We start from the raw sequence: 21,624 nt of genomic DNA on the forward strand, positions 1-21,624 counted from the left end.
TGGAGTAATGATGATGGAAATTCAGCTTTGCATCACAGAAATAAATTATATTTTAAAGTAGATTAAAATAGAAATCATTATTTTATGTTGTAATAACATTTTGCAAGATTACCGTTTTTTTTTCTGTATTTTTGATCAAATAAATGCAGCCTTGATGAGCAGAAGAGACTTCTTTAAAAAACATTACAAGTCTTACTGATCCCAAACTTTTGAACAGTAGTGTATGTAGAAATTAACATTAACCAACATTTAAAAATGTATCAAATAAGTATTGTTTATTGTTAGTTTATGTTTATATATAATTGTTAATGAGCCATATTGCATTTTATTTATTTAATTATGCTTGTGAATGCATTTCTTTCTCTAACATGATTATAGTTAACTAAAACTATTATTTATCATTCATTATTTGAAATAAACTTTAACTGAATAAAAATAACTTAAAGTTGCTTTATTTCAGCTAGCTGCCAATGCAACATTTCTCATTTTCATTTAATTTAACTTTATGTACTAAAATATGAAATTAAACTTGAAAAAAACCCAGACATATTTAAAAATAAATAAACAAACAAACAAACAACTAAAATGAAAATGAAAATGAAAATAGAAAATATAAAAATAAAAAATATTAATAAAAACTATTATACCATTTCAGTGACAGTACAATAACACTGCTATGGGGAGTGTAGAGAGCATGTCAATAGGAAAATGAAGCCAAATCTCCAAAATTTTGGCCATTTTGGATGATTTATGGTCCAAAAAAAAAAAAAAAAAGGACACGTCCAGGGAAAAGAGGACATATGGTCACCCTACATTATACCCACTTCATTTGAGAGACATAATGGAATAAGTCTCTCACCAGGTCTTCACAGGTTTAATTGGAGTAAGAGACGGCGGTGATTTAGCAGACATGCTCTCGGTGCTGCCCTCTCTGGAGGCCAGAGCCATCATCTTCCTCTGCTTCTGAGACATCTTACTGGGGACGACCGAGACCTTAGTGCTGCTGCTGCTGCTGCTGCTCCATCTGGTGTGAAGCAGAGAATGGAGTTAAAAACAGAGCACAGTAAACCGTCTAAACTAGGTGAACTACCATGACAGAAGACTTACGAGCTGGGACTCTTGGGTGTAGCACCCCTGTTCAGAGAGTTGGCCTCCATCTCCATGATGACCCTGAGGTCCAGGACAGGAGCCGGTCTAGAGAGACTGAACGTACATTCAGACATACAGCGATACCAATCAAGAACATCCACTGTTTGCTGTGACAGAGCATTTCAATCACCTGGCTTTGACTGTAGGGATGGGTTCAGGGGTGGACGACTGAGTCAAAACAGGGGTGCCAGGAGGAGTCTTCAGCCCACGCCTCTCATCCTACAAGCACCAAATATTCTTAAATGAAGAGTTCATGCAACAGTGAAAAATCTGTCATCATTTACTGATACTTAAAGGGATGGGAGATCTCTGCTGGAAGGATGAAAAACGACTTACGTTTCGGTACTTTTTAAAACTCAACAGCATCTTTCACCATTTAATTTTATTGAGAAACTGAAGCAGAAGGACTATTTGAATCCACAACGCACAGCCATTTGGACTATAATAGTGTTCAATCATCATACAAAATATATCAGAAGTATGTTTATTTATTTTGTAAAGGAATTGGTTTTATTAAGCAAGGATGCATTAAATTGACCAAAAGTGACAGCAAAGACAAACTGTTTACAAACTTTCTACAGTACAAAAACAAACACACTTTAAAAACATGTATCACAATCTTCAGTGAAATATTCAACTGCACAATTGTTTTCAACACTGATAATAATCAGAAATGTTTCTTGAGCAGCAGATCAGAATATTAGAATGATTTCTGAAGATCATGTGACACTGAAGACTGGAGTAATGATGCTGAAAATCCAGCAATCAATTACATATTATAATATATTCATATAGAAAAGATTTATTTTAAATTGTAATATTTCATATTTTCACTGTATTTTCGATATCAAAAGAAGAACAGTATATTATATATTAGATTAAAATAATATCTTAATATATACAAATTAAAGTTACACTAAAAATAATTTTCATTTTTGGAAATAACCAACCATATCTGTTGTTTTCAGTAGCAAGTGAAACTGAAAAGAGCCTTTTAAATAGTGTTATTATAATCACTCAGAATGAAATGCGTGTCTGTGTAGCAGTGTTAATTTTTTTTTCTTTTTTTTTTCACCGATGACAACGAGACGATAACGAAATAAAACTCTTTTTGAATGTCAAAAACGATGATGTAAATCTATTGACATGTTTGTCAACGAATAAAAACGAGACGAAAATGTTAGGGAGGGACGATTTGAGAAGAGATTCATTCAGAACGAATCTGCTGCGTGGTTCGGAGGTTAGATGCGTACATTCAAACATGTCAATATGTGGGAGTAAGAATGAAGAATATGGTAAACAAGTTAGTATAAATAATGCATAATTAGCTTATAACCATTGGTATTTTCATTAAAAAGAAGACTATGTTCTTGTTCTTTATGAGAAGTGGTTTTATTTAATTTTAACATAAAGGCATGTTGTGTGTCACAGCAGTTAAATCAGTGTCTATCATGATAAAACCTTAATATCAAACCTATATAATGAGTTTGGAAATTTTAGAGAAATGCTTAATAAATGCACTGTAACTAAACCCATTAGATTTTAAACGACTAAATTTACTGTAGATTTATTTATGTAACATATAACATGTTCAGTTACAATATTTAGTCGACTAAAACTAAATGGCATTTTAGTCAAAAGAATATGACTAAAACTAAATCTAAATTTGCTGTCAAAATAAACACTGCTGTGTAGTTAGTGAGTTAAAGTTATGCAGGTGTTGTGGCTTCACCTGGAAGACGGGGGACTGCAGGTCTCGAGGGCTGCCTGCTCCCATATAACTGCCCTCAGAGTCAGACGTGATGAGCTCCTGCAGAGACTCCACTGAACTGGCCTTCACTGAATGAGCCAAACCTGAGGAACACAGCCAGGTCAAACAGATCCAGCCCAAACTAAACATGGCTGAAGTTAAACTGCTCAAATAATAGAAATGACCTAATCATTCATTTCTGCTTTATGATCATCACATGATTTTCAGTGTGCTGTGGTATAGAGCTCATTTTGATCAGCGGTTCTAAACTTTTTTTGACTTAAAAGCCGCCCCATTTTCCAACACAATATTCGAAAGCTCCTCATGCAATCTGTAATATTCCTCTGGCATGTTCTGCTGCAATTATATGCAATTCATTTCATTTTTATTAACAGAAATGGCAAGTGTCAAAATAATAAATTAACCACAATTGTTTTTGTGATTACAAAAGTTCAATAACTGTATATTATTTATTAAAACAGTAGTAGTAATAATAATTACATTTTGCAAAGAAACAGTAGTAGTTTTTAATAAAAAAAAGAAATAAACATTTAATTAGAAATAATTATATGAAATACATAAACCAGTGTTAATTTAATGCAAGTGATATACTATTATAGGTTTTATTAATATTTTGAACTACTTTTTTTAATTGTACTTTTATTTAAAGTTTAAGCAATTTTGTTGGTTTTGTCATTTTTATTTATTTTATACATATATATATATATATATATGTCTAATTAATTCTTAGGTTTTAGTTTTGGGTAATTTCGTGTCAACTCAACCAGAGGTCCCCAGCTCAAATTTTTGATTTTGCAAGGTCTGTTAGTAAAATATGTTGACTTTAGCAATCTTTGTTGCGTTATGTGCCAATGGTGACCATTCAAAAATGGGGAAAGAGCACTTTTCAAGTTTTCCTACAAAGTTTGCATGCCTGTAACTCAAAAAGTGTTAAAGATATATTAATGCCCTTTTAGATATTGGGTCTTAACAAACTTCCCCTTTGGCATCTTCATTTTTAAGGCCCTATATGGTTCGGTTCCAGAGATAATGGAATTTCAATATGGCTCCAGGAGTAAATTGTACACATTTTCAGTGGTCAAAAACCAAATGTAGGTCATTTTGCAAAAATATGATACTTCTTTTCTTTTAAAGAGGAATGTCTGAAGAACAAATAATGTTGAAACTAGAAATGTATCTTGTTTCCTTCTGTCCAAACAACTGCATTGAACATACCTGTCTGAGTGCCATAAGTATTCTTTTTCCAAAGTTTGCATGCCTATAACTCAAGAAGTATTAAAGATATTGCAATATGATTTTAGATTCTAGTTCTTAATAAACTTTTCTTTTGGAATCTTCATTTTCAAGGCCCTACAATGTTCAGTCCCAGAGATATGGGGATGTCAATGAGGCTCCATATTCAGATAACCATAATAACTACAATAACCCAAAGCTAATCAATTAAGTTTTATTATTTTATATATTATGTATAGTTTTAATACAAGTTAACTTTTATCATTTTAATTAATTCTGTGGCTGCCTTAGAAGTTTGGTGACGCCCACTGGTTAAGAACCACTAATTTAGATGATCAATATTAGTTTCAATATTAGATATTTATCTGTTGCTAGGGTGTTTTATGAGTGGTTGCTAAGGTATTCAGGGATGGTTGCTCACTGGTCCATCTCAAAAGAACTCACCGAGGGATCTGATAATCCTATGCTCCCAAGTATAAGCAACAGTGAGAGTGATGCTCTGCTCAAACACAGTTAACTGGAGTGTTTCATATGCAGGGTGAGGGAGCTGACCTGCAGGGGGCGGGCTCTGGATGACATCAGACAGATTGTATCCGCCAGAGCTGTCCGAGCGCCGCCGCGGCTTCCTCTTAGCCCTCATCTTGGCCTTCTTCAGCAGACTCTCGCTAGATTGAACACAGAGAGGACTCTGAATACAGCTGGACAGTTCTTCATATCCATATAACAGTGTTTCAGAAGGTGGATCTCACACCTGGAGCGATCGGCTTCAGAGCCGCTTTTACAGTCCACAGCCGAGTCCCACTCTCGGTCCTCATAGGCACTGAGATCCGGAGCGTCGGTGTATGGCGTGATGAGACGTCTCTGCATGGCTGGGATCTGTCAGAGGAGTCTGATGTCAAGATCTCGGAGCAGAGCTTCAATGAAGCAGACGAGAGCGATGATTTAGACTTACCATCCTCCTGTACGCAGCTGTTAGATCCAGGAGGACATCATCGCTCAAGATCTCCAGCGCTCTGACAGACACAGACACATGAGCAACATCTGTTAGTTTTTAAGTAGGAAGAAATTAATACTTTTATTTATCAAGGATGCAATCAATTGTTGACAGCGAAGACATTTATCAGGGTTTCTATTTCAAATAAATGCTGTTCCTTTGAACTTTCTATTCATCAAAGAATCCTGAAAAATAAAATGTTTCACAGTTTTCAGAAAAATATGAAGCAGCACAACTGTTTTCAACATTGATAATAATCAGAAATGTTTCTCGAGCAGCAAATCAGCATATTATTATGATTTCTGAAGATCATGTGACACTGAAGACTGGAGTAATGATGCTGAAAATACAGCTTTGATCACAGGAATAAATTACAGTTTAAAATATATTCACATAGAAAACAGTTATTTTAAATTGTAATAATAGTTCACAATATTACTGTGCTTTTCACTGTGTTTTTGAAGCCTTGGTGAGCAGAAGAGACTTCTGTCAAATACTTATTTAATCACTCTATTTCCTGGACATGTAATTTCTCTGTGATTCATACAAGAATGTTTTCCATTCACAATGCTTGAACTTGTATTACCCTAAAGAAGTGAAAGTTCAACCTCCTATACCTTATTTCTAAAATATAACAGAGCTGAACACAAGCAAATTCAAGGTTAACTGCGGAAACTCTTGCAAGCTATCAGGCTTAACAGATGTGAGATGTAATAGATTTAAGCAGCAGGGTTTAATGGTCTGAATCTCACCTGGACTCCAGCAGCGCCGTCATGTTGAGGGCGATGAACTGCAGGCAGGACAGTTTGAGCTGATCAGCGTTGAACACGGTGGCAAACTCCAGCAACTCTGCTGCGTTCTTCAGCGTCACTGCACACAATACACCGACAAAATCACCTCATTCAGGTGTCTGTTTTGCACTGCAAGATTTTGGACTCTGCATAGTATATTACATGCAATGCAATAATAACAGTCATTTCAAGGGAAAGAAAAAAGTTCAACTGTTATAGTTACTTTTCCATACTATTCAAAATATCAAGATCACCGTTCATGCAGTGTGTAACACAGCTCTAAGTGAATGAAAACATCCTGCAAAGTTTTAAATCTGAAAGTGCACTGTGTATAAAGTTACAGTTTCTCAAAAGAAAGAGTCGACTCTGAATCATTGAAACCAGTCGTTTTTAAAACGAATCCCAAGCCGTTTCATCTTGAGGTCAACATGAAACATTAGCATATTGCCCGCCCACTCGTTGGTCTTTTCGCATTGGTCTGAATGAAATTGCAAATTCATTCTTTGCCACTAGGTGCCGCTTTTGGAGCAGTAAAAATACAGTTTCCCCGGTAACGCTGTACACAAAGCAGCACTGCGCTCACAAACTCTGCTTTATCAGGCATCACAGGCGAGATGAAATGAAAATGAGACCAATCTGACCGATCACCGCAGATTAGCGTCACACAAAGCAGGGGTTTGGAAAAATTACTCGTTGAGCGAATCGTTTGAGAGTCGTTGAGCAAATAAGGTCAAAATAAATGCATATTATAAGACAATGAAAGTGTTTTTTGACCTTGCATGACCTTTGGGACTCCCAAAACCAAAATATGAACCTTTCATGACCCATAATAGGGGCACTTTAATTAGATATTGTGTATTACAATTTTTGCTTATATCTGACATTTTTAACAGTCAAAAACTGGTATTTATTGTCGGCAACAAGATGTTAGGCAGATTTTTGGCAACATTTAAGCTGCTTTTTTTCCACTCAATGAAAGTAAATGAAAACAAGAGCAGATGAGCATTAAAAACAACAATATGGCCCATGTAATACACGACCGTTTAAAAGTTTAGGGTCAGTAGGATTTTATTTATTTATTTTTAAGAATTAATTACTTAAGATACTTTTATTCATCAAGGATGCATTAAATTGATTGATCAAAAGTGAGCAAAGACATCTATACGACTGGAGTAATGATGCTTAAAATTCAGCTTTGATCACAGCAATAAATTACATTTCAACAGATATTCACACAGAAAACAGTTCTTTTAAATTGTAATAATATTTCACAATATTACAATTTTTACTGCATTTTTGATTAAACAAATACAGCCTTGGTGAGCAGAAGAAACTTCTTTCAAAAATATTTAAAAAAAAATTTTTTTTGAATGAGTGTATATTTTCTGAAGTCACATGACAGACTGTAGACGTACGGTTCTCAGTGATGGCGACCTCACAGATCTCCTTCAGCCTGGTGATCAGCAGCTGATCCGCCACCACCAGCACGTTACACACGAACTCCACATTCACAGACTCTGAGATATAAAGACAGACATGGATTACACCCGTGAAAGGAGGAAAGCCAGGTAATAACAGCAGAGCACAAAGTCTGGGGTGTTACCTCTGACAGTGGGAGACTCGTCGGTGTAGATGTACTCCAGAATGGCCTGCAGGACCTCAGAGGTGGTGGGCATATCCAGAGCAGTGCAGCTGGTGGCCTGAAGAGGGCAGAAGACATTCAGATGAACACAACAGTTCCAGTTCAGAGAGACGTGCTGCTACTGCTTCATGTCATTTCATTTTACCTCAATCCAGGGGCTGCCCAACATACTGTTGAAATACTCTGTAGAAATAAAAGAATCAAAATTAAATCCCTCTTATTCAAATATGATAATTAATCTATACTTTGTTTATGTGAAACACACATGAAGAATGTCCAAGCTGCTAAATGAAGGTGAATAGAGACTGTCAAGCGCTTAAAGATCATAAAATTAAGGATTTTCAGCAAGAAACAAAGAAGTTATGGGTTAGTTTTACATTTTCTAGTCATTTCTACTCATTTTCAAATATCACTGTCTGAAAAACTGCAGTGGAGGCATTCTAAAAAAATCTCTTAGTTTTGGCTTCAATAAGGTCAAAGCGGTTTTAAAATGACCTTAAGCAACATTACTGATTATTATATTACGATGTTGAAAACACTTGAGCTGCTTCATATTTTTGTGAAAACCGTGACATCTTATTTTTCAGGATTCTTTGAATAGAGAGTACTAAATAACAGCATTTATTTGAAATAGAAATCTTTTCTAACATTATAAATGTCTTTACTGTCACTTTTAATCAATTTAATGCACCCGTGCTGAATAAAAGTATTAATTAAAAAAATCATACCGACCAGTGTTACTGTCGTATCAATGATAATATATTTATATCGTTTTTAATATTGTTAACATTCATTAATAATTTAAACAATTCTTTAATAATTTATTTTTTAGATTTTCTGTTTCCATTTGAAATTTTAGACAAAGTTTTAGTAATTTCGTTATGTATTTTTGTATTATTTTTATGTCTACAGTTTTTAAGCTTTAGGTATGTATTCATTGTTTAGAATGAGTGTATATTTTCTGAAGTCACATGACAGACTGTAGACGTACGGTTCTCAGTGATGGCGACCTCACAGATCTCCTTCAGCCTGGTGATCAGCAGCTGATCCGCCACCACCAGCACGTTACACACGAACTCCACATTCACAGACTCTGAGATATAAAGACAGACATGGATTACACCCGTGAAAGGAGGAAAGCCAGGTAATAACAGCAGAGCACAAAGTCTGGGGTGTTACCTCTGACAGTGGGAGACTCGTCGGTGTAGATGTACTCCAGAATGGCCTGCAGGACCTCAGAGGTGGTGGGCATATCCAGAGCAGTGCAGCTGGTGGCCTGAAGAGGGCAGAAGACATTCAGATGAACACAACAGTTCCAGTTCAGAGAGACGTGCTGCTACTGCTTCATGTCATTTCATTTTACCTCAATCCAGGGGCTGCCCAACATACTGTTGAAATACTCTGTAGAAATAAAAGAATCAAAATTAAATCCCTCTTATTCAAATATGATAATTAATCTATACTTTGTTTATGTGAAACACACATGAAGAATGTCCAAGCTGCTAAATGAAGGTGAATAGAGACTGTCAAGCGCTTAAAGATCATAAAATTAAGGATTTTCAGCAAGAAACAAAGAAGTTATGGGTTAGTTTTACATTTTCTAGTCATTTCTACTCATTTTCAAATATCACTGTCTGAAAAACTGCAGTGGAGGCATTCTAAAAAAATCTCTTAGTTTTGGCTTCAATAAGGTCAAAGCGGTTTTAAAATGACCTTAAGCAACATTACTGATTATTATATTACGATGTTGAAAACACTTGAGCTGCTTCATATTTTTGTGAAAACCGTGACATCTTATTTTTCAGGATTCTTTGAATAGAGAGTACTAAATAACAGCATTTATTTGAAATAGAAATCTTTTCTAACATTATAAATGTCTTTACTGTCACTTTTAATCAATTTAATGCACCCGTGCTGAATAAAAGTATTAATTAAAAAAATCATACCGACCAGTGTTACTGTCGTATCAAAGATAATATATTTATATCGTTTTTAATATTGTTAACATTCATTAATAATTTAAACAATTCTTTAATAATTTATTTTTTAGATTTTCTGTTTCCATTTGAAATTTTAGACAAAGTTTTAGTAATTTCGTTATGTATTTTTGTATTATTTTTATGTCTACAGTTTTTAAGCTTTAGGTATTTCTATTTCAATAAACTAAATGAAAATAACAAATTTTGCTCTGGCAAGAAGCTAAAATAACTTTAATTTATTTTATTTTTTTCAGTCAATGTTTAATTCGTTTCATGAAAATGCTTATGTCTTTAGCCAAAAAAATAAAAATAAATGGTGTAAAGACATATTTTCAATGCTTCAATGTTCAACTGAATCAGTCTGAATAAAGTCTACTGCAGAGGACACAAGTGTGAAATAAAACATTGATCTCACCCAGCCGAGCACACAAGACGCATTTATGACAGGGAAACTCTTTGCCGTCCTCCGAGCGCAGCGTGACATCACAGAGGTACGAGCTGAGGACACACAATGAGAAGATCTGTATTCACAGTCAATGAAAGAGTGTATGACCTCCATTGATGCTTCAACACAACAACACACACCATTTTTTCTGGTTGAATCGCAGCTTGTTGCCCGTCTTCTTCTTCCCATTTTCAAACTTCACCCCATCAAGCCTAGTCATTCATAAGATACTTATTATTTAGCAACCAGGACACCTTGATGAATTACAGCAATAGCCAATAATAACCCCCCATTTACATACAAAAATACTGAAAGTATAGCAGCAAAAACACCTCAGGCCATCCAAGATGCAGGTGAGTTTGTTTCTTCATCAGATTTGGTGAAATGTAGCATTGCATCAGTGTCTCAGCAACGGATGCTCTGCAGTGAATGGGTGCCGTCAGAATGAGAGTCCATGACTCTTTCACTGGAGGAAGTGTTATTATGGACTCTTATTTTGTCTTTTCCAGATGTTAATTGATGGACTGGAGTGGTGTGGTTTAGTTGTGGATTACTGTGATGTTTTTATCAGCTGTTTGGACTCTCATTCTGACGGCACCCATTCACTGCAGAGCATCCACTTGCGAGAAGGTGATGGAATGCTACAAATCTGATGATGAAACAAACTCATCTACATCTTGGATGGCCTGAGGATGAAATTTTCAGCAAATGTTCATTTTTTGGTCAACTATTCCTTTAACAGCACAAATAAACTTCAGGGGAAAAATACATTGAAAAAGCATCTCACCGTGCTGAGAGGTTCCCCAAGCCCAGTTTTTTGGCGACACCCTGCAGCATCTTCACAGGGTTTTGTCCAGGTTCACCGACATTACCACTCTTGCCTTTTTTCCCAGACTTAGTGTTTTTGGCCTTGGGCTTGTCTGCATCCTCATAAGTCTTAGCAGGAAGAGAGCGGTACACATCCAGAGCGGAGCGCTTCTCCAGCCCTAGAGCCTGCAGACTGTGGATCAGCTGCTGCTGCGGTTCAGGATCAGAGCTCTGGTTAGAGCGAGGGACGATGGGCCGGGCCCCATGAACCAGCATCTCACAGGAATCTGTGTAGATGAAGTGAAGCGCTTGCTCCAGCATCTCAGGAGGAACCTTCTCCAGGACCAGCAGATCACAGCCCACCGCGTCTTCTCCTTTCTTCACCTCTCCATCTTCCACACCCTCTTTGCAGCCCTCTGGCAGGAGCACTTTGCGGAAGAAGTCCGACCGCATGGATAGGATGTATTTGTGTGCTGCGAAGGTGCGATCGCCAGCCTGCAGGGTCACGTCATGGATGCTGTCCGTCTCATCGGCTTCGGTCAGGAGGCGCTGGAAGTGCTGGGAGAACGTGGACGCAGAAGCGGTGGGAACTTCATACAAGCTGAAGAACAGAGAGAAGAACAAGTTAACACGAGTAGGCTGAAAGTATAATACAACACGATTAAGATTGGAAACCAGTTCAGAACTAAATACAGGAACATAATGATGTGCATAAAATTTGATTCCATTAATGGTTCTTAAATGCAATATTAAGATACTATTATAGCTTTTACTTTATATTTTTTATTTAATTATTTTAGTTTTCATTTTAGGTAAAGTTTTAGTAATTTTTTGTCATTTATATTAGTTACTGTTTCAATGTTTTAATATATATTTAATATTATATAGTTTTTATTAATTTTCAGTTATTTTAGTGCATCACATTAAACTAAATTAAATGAGAAATGTTGCTTTGGCAGCTACTGTAGTTGAAATATATTTTTTAAATATTTAATTTTATTTCAGTTAATGCTTATTTTTATTTCAAGTAACCTATTTTTATTTAACTGTATTAATAGTGTTTGAATGTATGCATTCCTCCATCGTTGCAGGCATAAATACTGTGTTCTTGTACAGTTTTCAAGCAGCAGTGCTGCACTGAGCTCCTATCACAGCACTATTGCAGAGAAACTATTTTAGCTGAGTAACTTAACGGAGTAGTGAGCTTGCAATCTGATTTTTGGGCCTACTTACACTTGGACACTTCATGCATTTTAATAAAATGTTACTATACTAACCATATAAACATACATAGTTAAGATAACAAAAAAAAAAATTTAATTGTTTATCATCTTTATGAGGGAGGAGAAAATGCCGTCAAGCTGTGAAGCTCTGCTTCCAAATATATTCTACAGCATTTAGGGACAGATTTATTCATCAACTGGTAACATGGCTGATACTAATTCAGTATTTACAGTCTTTTCCCATATGTTAAGATGGTTAATCACACTTCCACTTTGTTTACGTCTTTAAAAAAACATAAATTTTGTAATTTCCTGGTTTTGCTGATGGTAATTTACAAAAAAATAACTATAAAAATAATGATTTTAAGAACATTTTTGTTTATCTTTGTATACTAAACAACTTTGATCAGAATGAACTGGAACTATTCAGTGACACCGAAAGCCAGAAATGTTAAGACTCCAACATTCCAAACAACTGAAAAGTAATTTAGTCACACACATCTGTGCCCTTAGTCATCATCATTATCTGCACCTGGTTTTTGGATCGGCTTGCAGCACTCCAAAATTTCGGCCCTTAGAATCCATGGTGATGCTGACGGCTCTGTGGACGTAAGGAAGCTTCTCCAGACGGATTCGCTCATAAACACCCCCTCCGTCTGGGTGACCGGACACCTCCATGCCATCTGACACAACAGAGCATTCATGTGTAATGGGTCTAGTTAGAAATCCTGTTTTATTTATAGCATTTTTAGTGTTAAACTGATGGTCTCAGTACCTTTTTTGTCTACAGCTTTCTTGTACTGGCCCAGCCACTGTCCACTGAAGCCCTCTCCATCCTGAGTAACAAACATCATGCTGTTCTTACTCAGGGCGATGTCTGACATGAAGACCTGTCGGCCGTACGCCCAGCGACACGGTCTCACTGACGTGCCCATAGAGCGCCAACAAAACACCTGAAACATCAGAGAAAGACAGAGAAGAAAGCAGGAATATGAATAAAATGAATGCAACACCAGCTAAACGGTTGCTAATGTGTTCTGAGTGGTTGCAAGGTTCCTTAGAGACCTAAAGTCAGAAACACACAGGCAAAAGTCTCTATGAAATCTGTTTTATTTATTTTCAATTTTTTTGTAAATTTTTTCTGGGTTTCATTATAATGGTTAAATTAAATTTTAGTAAATAAAATCTTGTCTAAATAATTAAAATCATGAAACGTATACGATTTAACGAAAACCAATTAAAAGTTTCATTTTTAAAAAATTAAATTTTTAAGGCTCTATGAAATTTGTTTTATTTTTGTCCCCAATATTCTGATTTATTTTTATGTTTTAATATTTCTGGGTTCCTTTTTAAGTTTAATTACATTTTAATAATCACAGTTAATGTCACAACTTTATTTATAATTCATACTGTACCCATTTAATAATTAATAATATTTTTTACAATAACAGGGCTCAGTTGAATGTTTAATTATAATTTAATACAAATTTACTATCAAAAATGGTGGTAATCAAATCAAGACAAAACATTAACAATTAATCCTGAAACGTAACCAAAACATAATTCCTTTTCCTCTTTTTGCGCTGTAATATTCAGACACTAATGCATATCACTATTTGATTAATAGTATTGCCCTACTTTTCATTTAATAATCCAAAATATGCCAAATTCCATGAGACCGTACATTATACAGCAAATTCCATTTTTATGACTGGATTCCACAATTCCACAAATGCGTTTTCCACATCACAGAAAATCTTAAGTCATACTTCTTAGAAAAGCAGTAATGCACCTCTTATCAAACAAACAAACAAGCCACGTGATCAGAGGGACCAGGGTTTGCTTAAATCCCTTATGAGCAAAAGCAAAAATGATGGTGTTTGCTAAAGCAGGCATTTAATAAACAGATGGACTGACAAGCTGTAAAGAAATAAAAGCAAATAACTCTGGCATATTACCAGACATTTAGGTATATGTGCTTTGCAAATTAAATGCCAGCATCAATACCAGCATAAGCAGCTTTCATTATAGAAAAATCACATGTTTTAAAATATATAGATATTGAAAATGTGAAAATACATTATACAGCAAATTCCATTTTTATGACTGGATTCCACAATTCCATCTGCGTTTTCCACATCACAGAAAATCTTAAGTCATACTTCTTAGAAAAGCAGTAATGCACCTCTTATCAAACAAACAAACAAGCCACGTGATCAGAGGGACCAGGGTTTGCTTAAATCCCTTATGAGCAAAAGCAAAAATGATGGTGTTTGCTAAAGCAGGCATTTAATAAACAGATGGACTGACAAGCTGTAAAGAAATAAAAGCAAATAACTCTGGCATATTACCAGACATTTAGGTATATGTGCTTTGCAAATTAAATGCCAGCATCAATACCAGCATAAGCAGCTTTCATTATAGAAAAATCACATGTTTTAAAATATATAGATATTGAAAATGTGAAAATGCAAAATCATTAAGCATGACTAAATCCAACTTGGACCCCATTCCACTAACTTGGCTGGTCCAACTGATAGGCTTTTATCAGGCACGTATTGACCCACAATACTGAACATCTTGGTTAAGCAGACATTATAACCAGCTGTACACCACAGTGTATTATGAGGGAGTAAAAAAGTCAGCAATAAAAATTAAACACTGTTTGGAAACTTAATAGTTTAGTGGCCAATTACTACTTAGCACTTGTCAGAGTAACAAACAACTTATTTCTGTCATCTGATGCTAGTACCAAAGTTCTGCTTTGGATACTATAGATAAAACATTCTTTTACACAGGCTAGGGAATCATGTTGGCAACTGTGGACAATCACTAATCCCTAGATTGGTTTAGATCCTACCTGTCAGATGACTACCACTGAATTTGTGTAAATGAAAATCTGCTTGACCTAACTATTGCAAAATATGGTGTGCCACAAGGCTCTGTCTCAGGCCCTTTGTTGTTCTTGTACTTTAGGTGATAATATTAGGAAACACAGCATTAGTTTTCACTGTTATGTAGACCACAAAGATCTCCATACTTATTCAAGTTCAGATAAAAGTGGATGATGGATTGCACTGAATGTATGTCAAGTCATTTCAATTTGCTAAATTGTGATTAACGTAAACACTTTAGATACAATTATTTTAGAAACAAGCTTTTGCAGTTCCAGAGGAAAGCTAGACATTTTGCTTTTTGGTAGCTATATTGACATAAATTTGAGACTGATGGTGTGTTCACTTGAGCATTGATGTGAATATTCAGACAGCATCTTCATTTGACTGTTGAGTGATAGACTCGCTCGTTCCGTAAAAGAACAGGTATTAAAACAGGGATTGTAACAAGTCCTTCATGAGCATTTTTAGGGAGAATCAGGTGTATTTGTATGATTAGGACAGATCAGTTGACTATGGGAACAGACTGCTTTGGGCTTTAATCCAAGTTTATCTTAAACTTCGTTACACAAGGTATTTTTGGGCAATATTTTTGCATGTGTACTCAAGAGATTGAAGTTCAGTTTCAGTGTCATATATCACTCACCCTTCCAGCTTCATCTAGGGCCAAAATCACCAGCTTCTCTACTCCACCATCATGCAGAAGCTGAGGATCGATACGATGATCCAAACTACCACCGCTCACTAGAACTTTCTTCAGGTTCAGCTGTCTGGAGGACAACACAAGGACAGTGTTAATAGCCAAGTTTCCATTTAAAGCTTTAAATTAAACTTGTGAAAACTTGGAATATTGCATTAAACATTTGAGAATAAAGCAGTTTCCATCTCATGTGTTCAAGAGAACAAAATCAGCATTTCTTGGGAAATTGGCACAAAAGTATCAGTAATACAATAAGAAAGAGTTGCTTCAGCCGGGGAAACCTGTGACTCTTGTTTCCTGCATAATAAATTAATTGTGCCTTAGAGCATGCAAACGAAATGCAATAACAAATGCTGTCAAGTTATCTTGCATTTGGACGTCTGATGTTTGGGAACTCAATCCTGTGAGACACTTCTGGGAGGTAATTATACAAAATCATTTTGGTGACAGACTGACAGACTCAGGCATTTCAGAAAGACTAAAACAATATTTTAGATGGTTGAGATGGATGAGAAAAGTCTTCTGGTTAGACTGAACAAAATCTGGATCGCTGAGACAACATAACGGCAAACCCTAGTCTCCTAACTCCACTCACTTGGATGCCAGTTTCTTGCACTGATAATCTGCCAGCAGGTACACATCTCCCTTTTCGGTCACACAAACAGTGGCCCCATTGCTGGCTGCAGCCATAGCGATGGTCACATCCTTGTGGTGCAGAGCGGACACCTGTCGAGGAACAGTCACGCACCTCTCTCCATTGGGCTCCAGCAGGTAACCTGAATGTATCACAATGGTTGGACCACAAGTTTTCATATGGGAAGAGGCAAATGAAGCAGATGCTCTGATGAAATTGCATGAAGAGGATTTGCGAAACACCTGAGAGACTTTAGATCAGTTAAACAATCTGTTTGTTTGTATGTGATAAACAGATCTGGGTGCTTAAGCAGCTTACCAAGCTGGCCACCATTTAATCCTATGGTATACACCGCATCTCGGGTCCAAAGAACAGTGTGGAACCTGCCAGCTGCAACACCAATCACAGACCTTCCTTTCAGTGACTTAGATGTGACCTGTAGTCAACAGAGAATAACATTAAAAGATGCATTTTATGGAATTACCAAGACCTAGACACTTAATTTCCAGCAATATCGTCAACTTGAATGCACAGATCTGAACTGAGCTGGGGTGCGTTTCCCAAAACCATCGTTAGCTAACTATAGTCGTTAGTTCCATTGAATTCTATTAGCAATGACGGAACTTGCGACCATAGTTGCTTTCGGGAAACGCACCCCTGGACGATGAATTCACTGAATCAATGATGAACTGACTTTAACTGAAAATTTAGTGTTTACTGTTTTGCATTATTACACACTATTTTTCCTATTGAATACTATAAAGCTGCTTTGACACAATCTATATTATTAAAAGCGCTGTATAAATAAAGGTGGATTGACTTGACCCAGAATTTTTATTTTGATGCATCACTAGTTTCGTGATACCGTGTGTCATGGATAAATCCAGGCTGTCCGACCTGTTTGGGAACTTGGCAGGAAGCAGGAGGAGGTGCCAGCCCCAGCTGATGGTGGGTGTTGAGCCCAAAGGTGTAGACGTACCCCTCCTCTGTCAGAACAACAGTGTGATCTCGGGCCGCTGCAATCTGAGAGCAGTGATGGAACAAAAGCCCCTCCACCATCCGGGGAACCTTTGATATGAACGTGAACACCAAGTCTTAGAAAGATAGCAGATGTAGAAATATATGCATCAACCCACACCAAAGTGTCTCACCAGATATGTCTGTTCATCACCATGTCCGAGTCGTCCGCCCTGTCCGTGTCCACATGTGTACACCTGACCCTTCTGGGACAGAAAGACCGAGTGGAACTTACACAACACCACCTTAAAAGACACAAAAACACAACAATGTTACCATCATCATTCAAGACCATGTTAACGAAGACAGACCGTCATCTTACCGATATTTGCACACTAAAGCCACACTTATGTAGCACAAGCACACTCTTTCAGCAAAACAATTCAAAAATAGAACCATGTTTGGTTTGAAACGATAACAATAAATGCAATTTTTAAAAGTAAAACAAAGTTTGGAATAATAGAACGGACTGACAATTACTTCTTTTATCTTTTTTTTGTTGTTGTTTTGTAGTGTTTTTTATTGGCTCAGTAGGTCCAGAATTTTTTTTGTTGTTGCCAATTTTAAATTCAATAATTTTCTTAAATTTGTAAATTTTTAGTAGTAGGTACTAAGGTAAAAAAAAGGCATCAATGATTGTCTATATTTGCATAACAGCCTGTATACTAATACGCATTTATCTAGCAATTTTAAATCAAAAATACAGTAAAACAGCAATATTGTGAAATATTACCATTTAAAATAACTGTTTATTATGTGAATATACTGTAAAATGTAATTTATTCCTGTGATCAAAGCTGAATTTTCATACTGCAGGCTTCAGTGTCACGTGATCCTTCAGAAATCATTCTAATATGTTGATTTGCTGCTCAAGAAACAAGATTATTATTATGAATGTTGAAAACAATTGTGCTGCCAATTTTTTTGTGCAAAACATGATAAATTGTTCAGGAAATATTCTTTGATGAATAGAAAATTCAAATAAACCGTTTATTTGAAACAGTAAAGTTTTGTAACATTATAAATGTCTTTACTGTCACTTTTGATTAATTGCAGCAGCATCGCTGCTTAATAAAATGATCAATTTCTTGGAAGTAAATTCATACACACAAACACACTGCTAAGTCACTGACTGATTCGGCTGCTGTAGTTTTAGACACAACTTTTGAGTCGAGCTGGTTAAAAGTCACTGCAAAAACACCAAAGCAAGTTGCATCAGCAAAATGAAAGAAAAAAAACCCTGAAAGATCTTTTCTAAGGACCAATTTCACTTTTCTGGGCCATTTTTGCAAAGACATCTATCGCAATTACATTTAAACATCATTAAGTGTAGCAAATACTTTAAAAGGCCACTGTAAATATGATATCATTGGAGATTATCGGTCGATTAAGAACGGCGACCTGGACAGAATAACTGCAGGCCAGAACGAACCAGCTGCGTTCTGCTCATCACGAGGGCTTGACTTTTAGCCATGACAGCTTTGCCCTTTCTCTGCAAAGCATGCCAGCTCTGGATTGGCTCTCACTGGCTGCCATACACATGCATTCGCAGCGCTTATTTAATCTGCTGCTGTTATCCCTGAATTAATATTTTAATATTTAACCGAAAGCATCTGCAGAACAGCGTGGCGGGTCACAATGCGCTCTGTTTCCATGTAAGGGGGCATTGGAGAGCCGATGAAAGGGTCAGGAAACAAGATCCGGCATCACAATGAGCAGTGCAAAATTAGAGGACTGCCCTGCACTTCAGAAATTAATTAGCCGAATGTAAGTACACACACCGACTTAACAATAAAAAATTAAATGCATTGCTGAAGTGTCTTCTCAAGGGTAAGATGCATCTCTAGAAACTTTCCATCATCCTAAACAGCTGACATTTTTGGCTTAAGGCACTCATTTCGATCACCCCTTAACCACTTGGGGCTTCTCCTTTCAAAAATGCCCAAATCCCAAGTGAGAGGCTGACAATGGGATCATGCAACACTACTGGATCACATTTCCCATCCACATATGAGCACATGCTGGCTATCCATCCAAAATGCAAATGAGTCCCCGCTATGACCACGGAAAAATGGAAACTTATACAGCGTTAAAGCATGATGTTGGCATCTTTCAGGGTCAGGTATGCCAAAGCAGCGACGCTCACCTTAGCTGCGTGAGTTCCAACACAAAGAGCTTCTCTTCATCAACAAGAACATAGTTTTCATCCTCGAGGGCATTTTCAAGAACAATTTACAGAGTAACAAAGAGATCTAAGTTTCCTCAGATGGTTTGCAGGGACCATTGGAGATTTTTGTTTTGAAGGAGGTTCCCTGTGAGGAGCCTGTTGTCAAGGCAACACTCGCAGGTCCTCTATTTTTACCGTCCTCTCTTGTTGTCACACTTAACCCTGGGGAGTTTTAGGCCCTGCTAGCTCACACAAACCTCGGGGAATTGCATTGCAGATGAGGATTTCATAACACTATGTGCCTCATCAGCAGAAAATAATCCATATAGATGCATAATGTTGCAGAGAAGTTGGAGAGTGACTGCGTCAAAAAATATATAAAATAAGCTTTTGAAGATGAAAACCTGCAGTAAAAGCTTTCTATTCTTGGTTGCTGCCCCTCAGTTGTGGAATGGCTTAAAGGTGCAATAGGTGATTGTCTTCAGAAACATTTTTTGTTATGCTGGTTGAAAGTCTCTTCACATCCCGATAGCAATCATTAAGTTAAGTGGTCTAAATGTATTTGTCTGTATTTATATATTCTGTGGAAGGTGTAGGATCAAGAAATGTTCGTCTAATCAAAACGTTCGGTCCGAGCGTTTTAATATGCTGTCCTACCTGCCTGTCAACATATGTATCTGCATACCTCTGCGCACCCGGTTCGCGCAGACAGGATACGTCAGGCAATGGCAGACAAACATAAACAACCCGATCTTCCTTCCTGGTATTGTAGTAATTTTAAAGATTTCTCACTGGTGAATATGATCCCTACACAGAGTTCATTGCTCCCTACTCCCTGAGCAGGGGAAATCCGTTGAAGTTTACTTCACTTCGGAACATGGGCTGGAATTGGGAACCTGATGTAGCCTATTGTAGTAATGTTGTCTCTGGTCTGTGAGTGTAAATGCATTCAGGGGGCGTGGCTTTGGACGGCGATTGCAGGAAGGGTGGGACGTTCGCTTTCAGTGCTATCAGGCTAAAGTTAGCATTTTCCAAGATCTCCTATTGTACCTTTAAGTGTTTATTAGATCTGGGTGGTTATTTTATTCTTCATATCTTTTTTCTAATATGATATTCTTTTTGTCTTACTGTATTGTAGTTTCTTTGCATTTTTTAAAAATGCACAGAACTTTGGTACACTTTTTAAGTGCTTTATAAACAGGGGTGCACCATAAGTGGTACGCAGGTGCGCATGCGCAACCAAAATAAAAAATGCACTGTGTAAATAATGCTGCGTCCATGCCATGTCGTAATTACCGTAATTCCGAGATGACAACACGTTCAACTCGGTTTGAACCCGCTTACGTCTTTGGACTGGGGATTATCGGTTTCTATAGCGACAGTCAACAAAATGAACCAGCGTGAAATAATGTTACTGGCAGCTGTAAAACACAATACAAGTAACAGTTGCTATGCAAAATTGCAAATGCGTCATTATTACACTTTATAATTTTTTCTTTAGGTTGCTATAACATGGATAGCCTCTGTGCTGCATGTCTTTCCTTTATGTTCACATTACTTTTGTATGAAGACATCTACATTGGCGAAAGTCAATTACACGAATTTTAAAACATAAATACCGTAAAACTTCAAATAATAGCCAAGTCCCAAATAGACGCCTGTCTCTTTTAAACGCCTGGTTGGGTAAATAGAAGCCCGGGCTATTATTTGAAGTTTTACGGTATTACGAAATAACTGCTTAATTACATTTTACTACAGGAAGCGCCGCCAGGTACCCTGGTTCCACATGAGGTGCAGCGGTCACGTGGTACAAGCCGTAGCTCTCTGAAAACTCCCAGTTCACAAGTTGTAATCTACGAGGACGTGAATGCTTTTCTCAAGTTGGTATCTCAATTACGGTAATTACGACATGACGTGAACGTACCTTAAGTTCAGAGCGCTCATTTGCACTCATAACAGCTGTTATACCATGGTCTGTCAGAATACTCGATTCTGATTGGCTGGCAGGTGTGCATTAAAACCATTTAATGCACAGGTAGTTCCAAGTCAGTTTAATCACCGTTCTATATTAATGCACTGCTTTAATTGATGTACACAAACCCACACACACACACACATTACTCGCACACAACCCACACACACACAGAGAGAGAGAGAGAGAGAGAGAGAGAGAGAGAG

The 21,624-nt window shown here is 36.9% G+C and overlaps 1 protein-coding gene across 1 annotated transcript in view; it reads right to left on the reverse strand.

The window, feature by feature from the left end:
* Positions 1-21,624, reverse strand: part of LOC107713925 (inhibitor of Bruton tyrosine kinase-like) — a 38,109-nt gene that overhangs the window by 11,294 nt on the left and 5,191 nt on the right. The window contains exons 5-25 of the mRNA XM_016519593.1: positions 17,414-17,524; positions 17,160-17,330; positions 16,581-16,698; positions 16,224-16,404; positions 15,575-15,698; positions 12,810-12,987; positions 12,567-12,717; positions 10,792-11,412; positions 10,145-10,216; positions 9,975-10,057; positions 8,944-8,981; positions 8,760-8,856; positions 8,572-8,673; positions 5,900-6,017; positions 5,106-5,166; positions 4,905-5,029; positions 4,706-4,818; positions 2,882-3,003; positions 1,280-1,368; positions 1,108-1,203; positions 860-1,024 (exon numbers count right to left, since the gene is read on the reverse strand). Coding sequence (XP_016375079.1) covers positions 860-1,024; positions 1,108-1,203; positions 1,280-1,368; positions 2,882-3,003; positions 4,706-4,818; positions 4,905-5,029; positions 5,106-5,166; positions 5,900-6,017; positions 8,572-8,673; positions 8,760-8,856; positions 8,944-8,981; positions 9,975-10,057; positions 10,145-10,216; positions 10,792-11,412; positions 12,567-12,717; positions 12,810-12,987; positions 15,575-15,698; positions 16,224-16,404; positions 16,581-16,698; positions 17,160-17,330; positions 17,414-17,524 — 2,936 coding nt within the window. The remainder of the gene's footprint in view (positions 1-859; positions 1,025-1,107; positions 1,204-1,279; positions 1,369-2,881; positions 3,004-4,705; positions 4,819-4,904; positions 5,030-5,105; positions 5,167-5,899; positions 6,018-8,571; positions 8,674-8,759; positions 8,857-8,943; positions 8,982-9,974; positions 10,058-10,144; positions 10,217-10,791; positions 11,413-12,566; positions 12,718-12,809; positions 12,988-15,574; positions 15,699-16,223; positions 16,405-16,580; positions 16,699-17,159; positions 17,331-17,413; positions 17,525-21,624) is intronic.

This window comes from Sinocyclocheilus rhinocerous, unplaced genomic scaffold (genome assembly GCF_001515625.1).
Source record: "Sinocyclocheilus rhinocerous isolate Xijiao unplaced genomic scaffold, SAMN03320098_v1.1 scaffold1470, whole genome shotgun sequence".
NCBI classification, from domain to species: Eukaryota; Metazoa; Chordata; class Actinopteri; order Cypriniformes; family Cyprinidae; genus Sinocyclocheilus; species Sinocyclocheilus rhinocerous.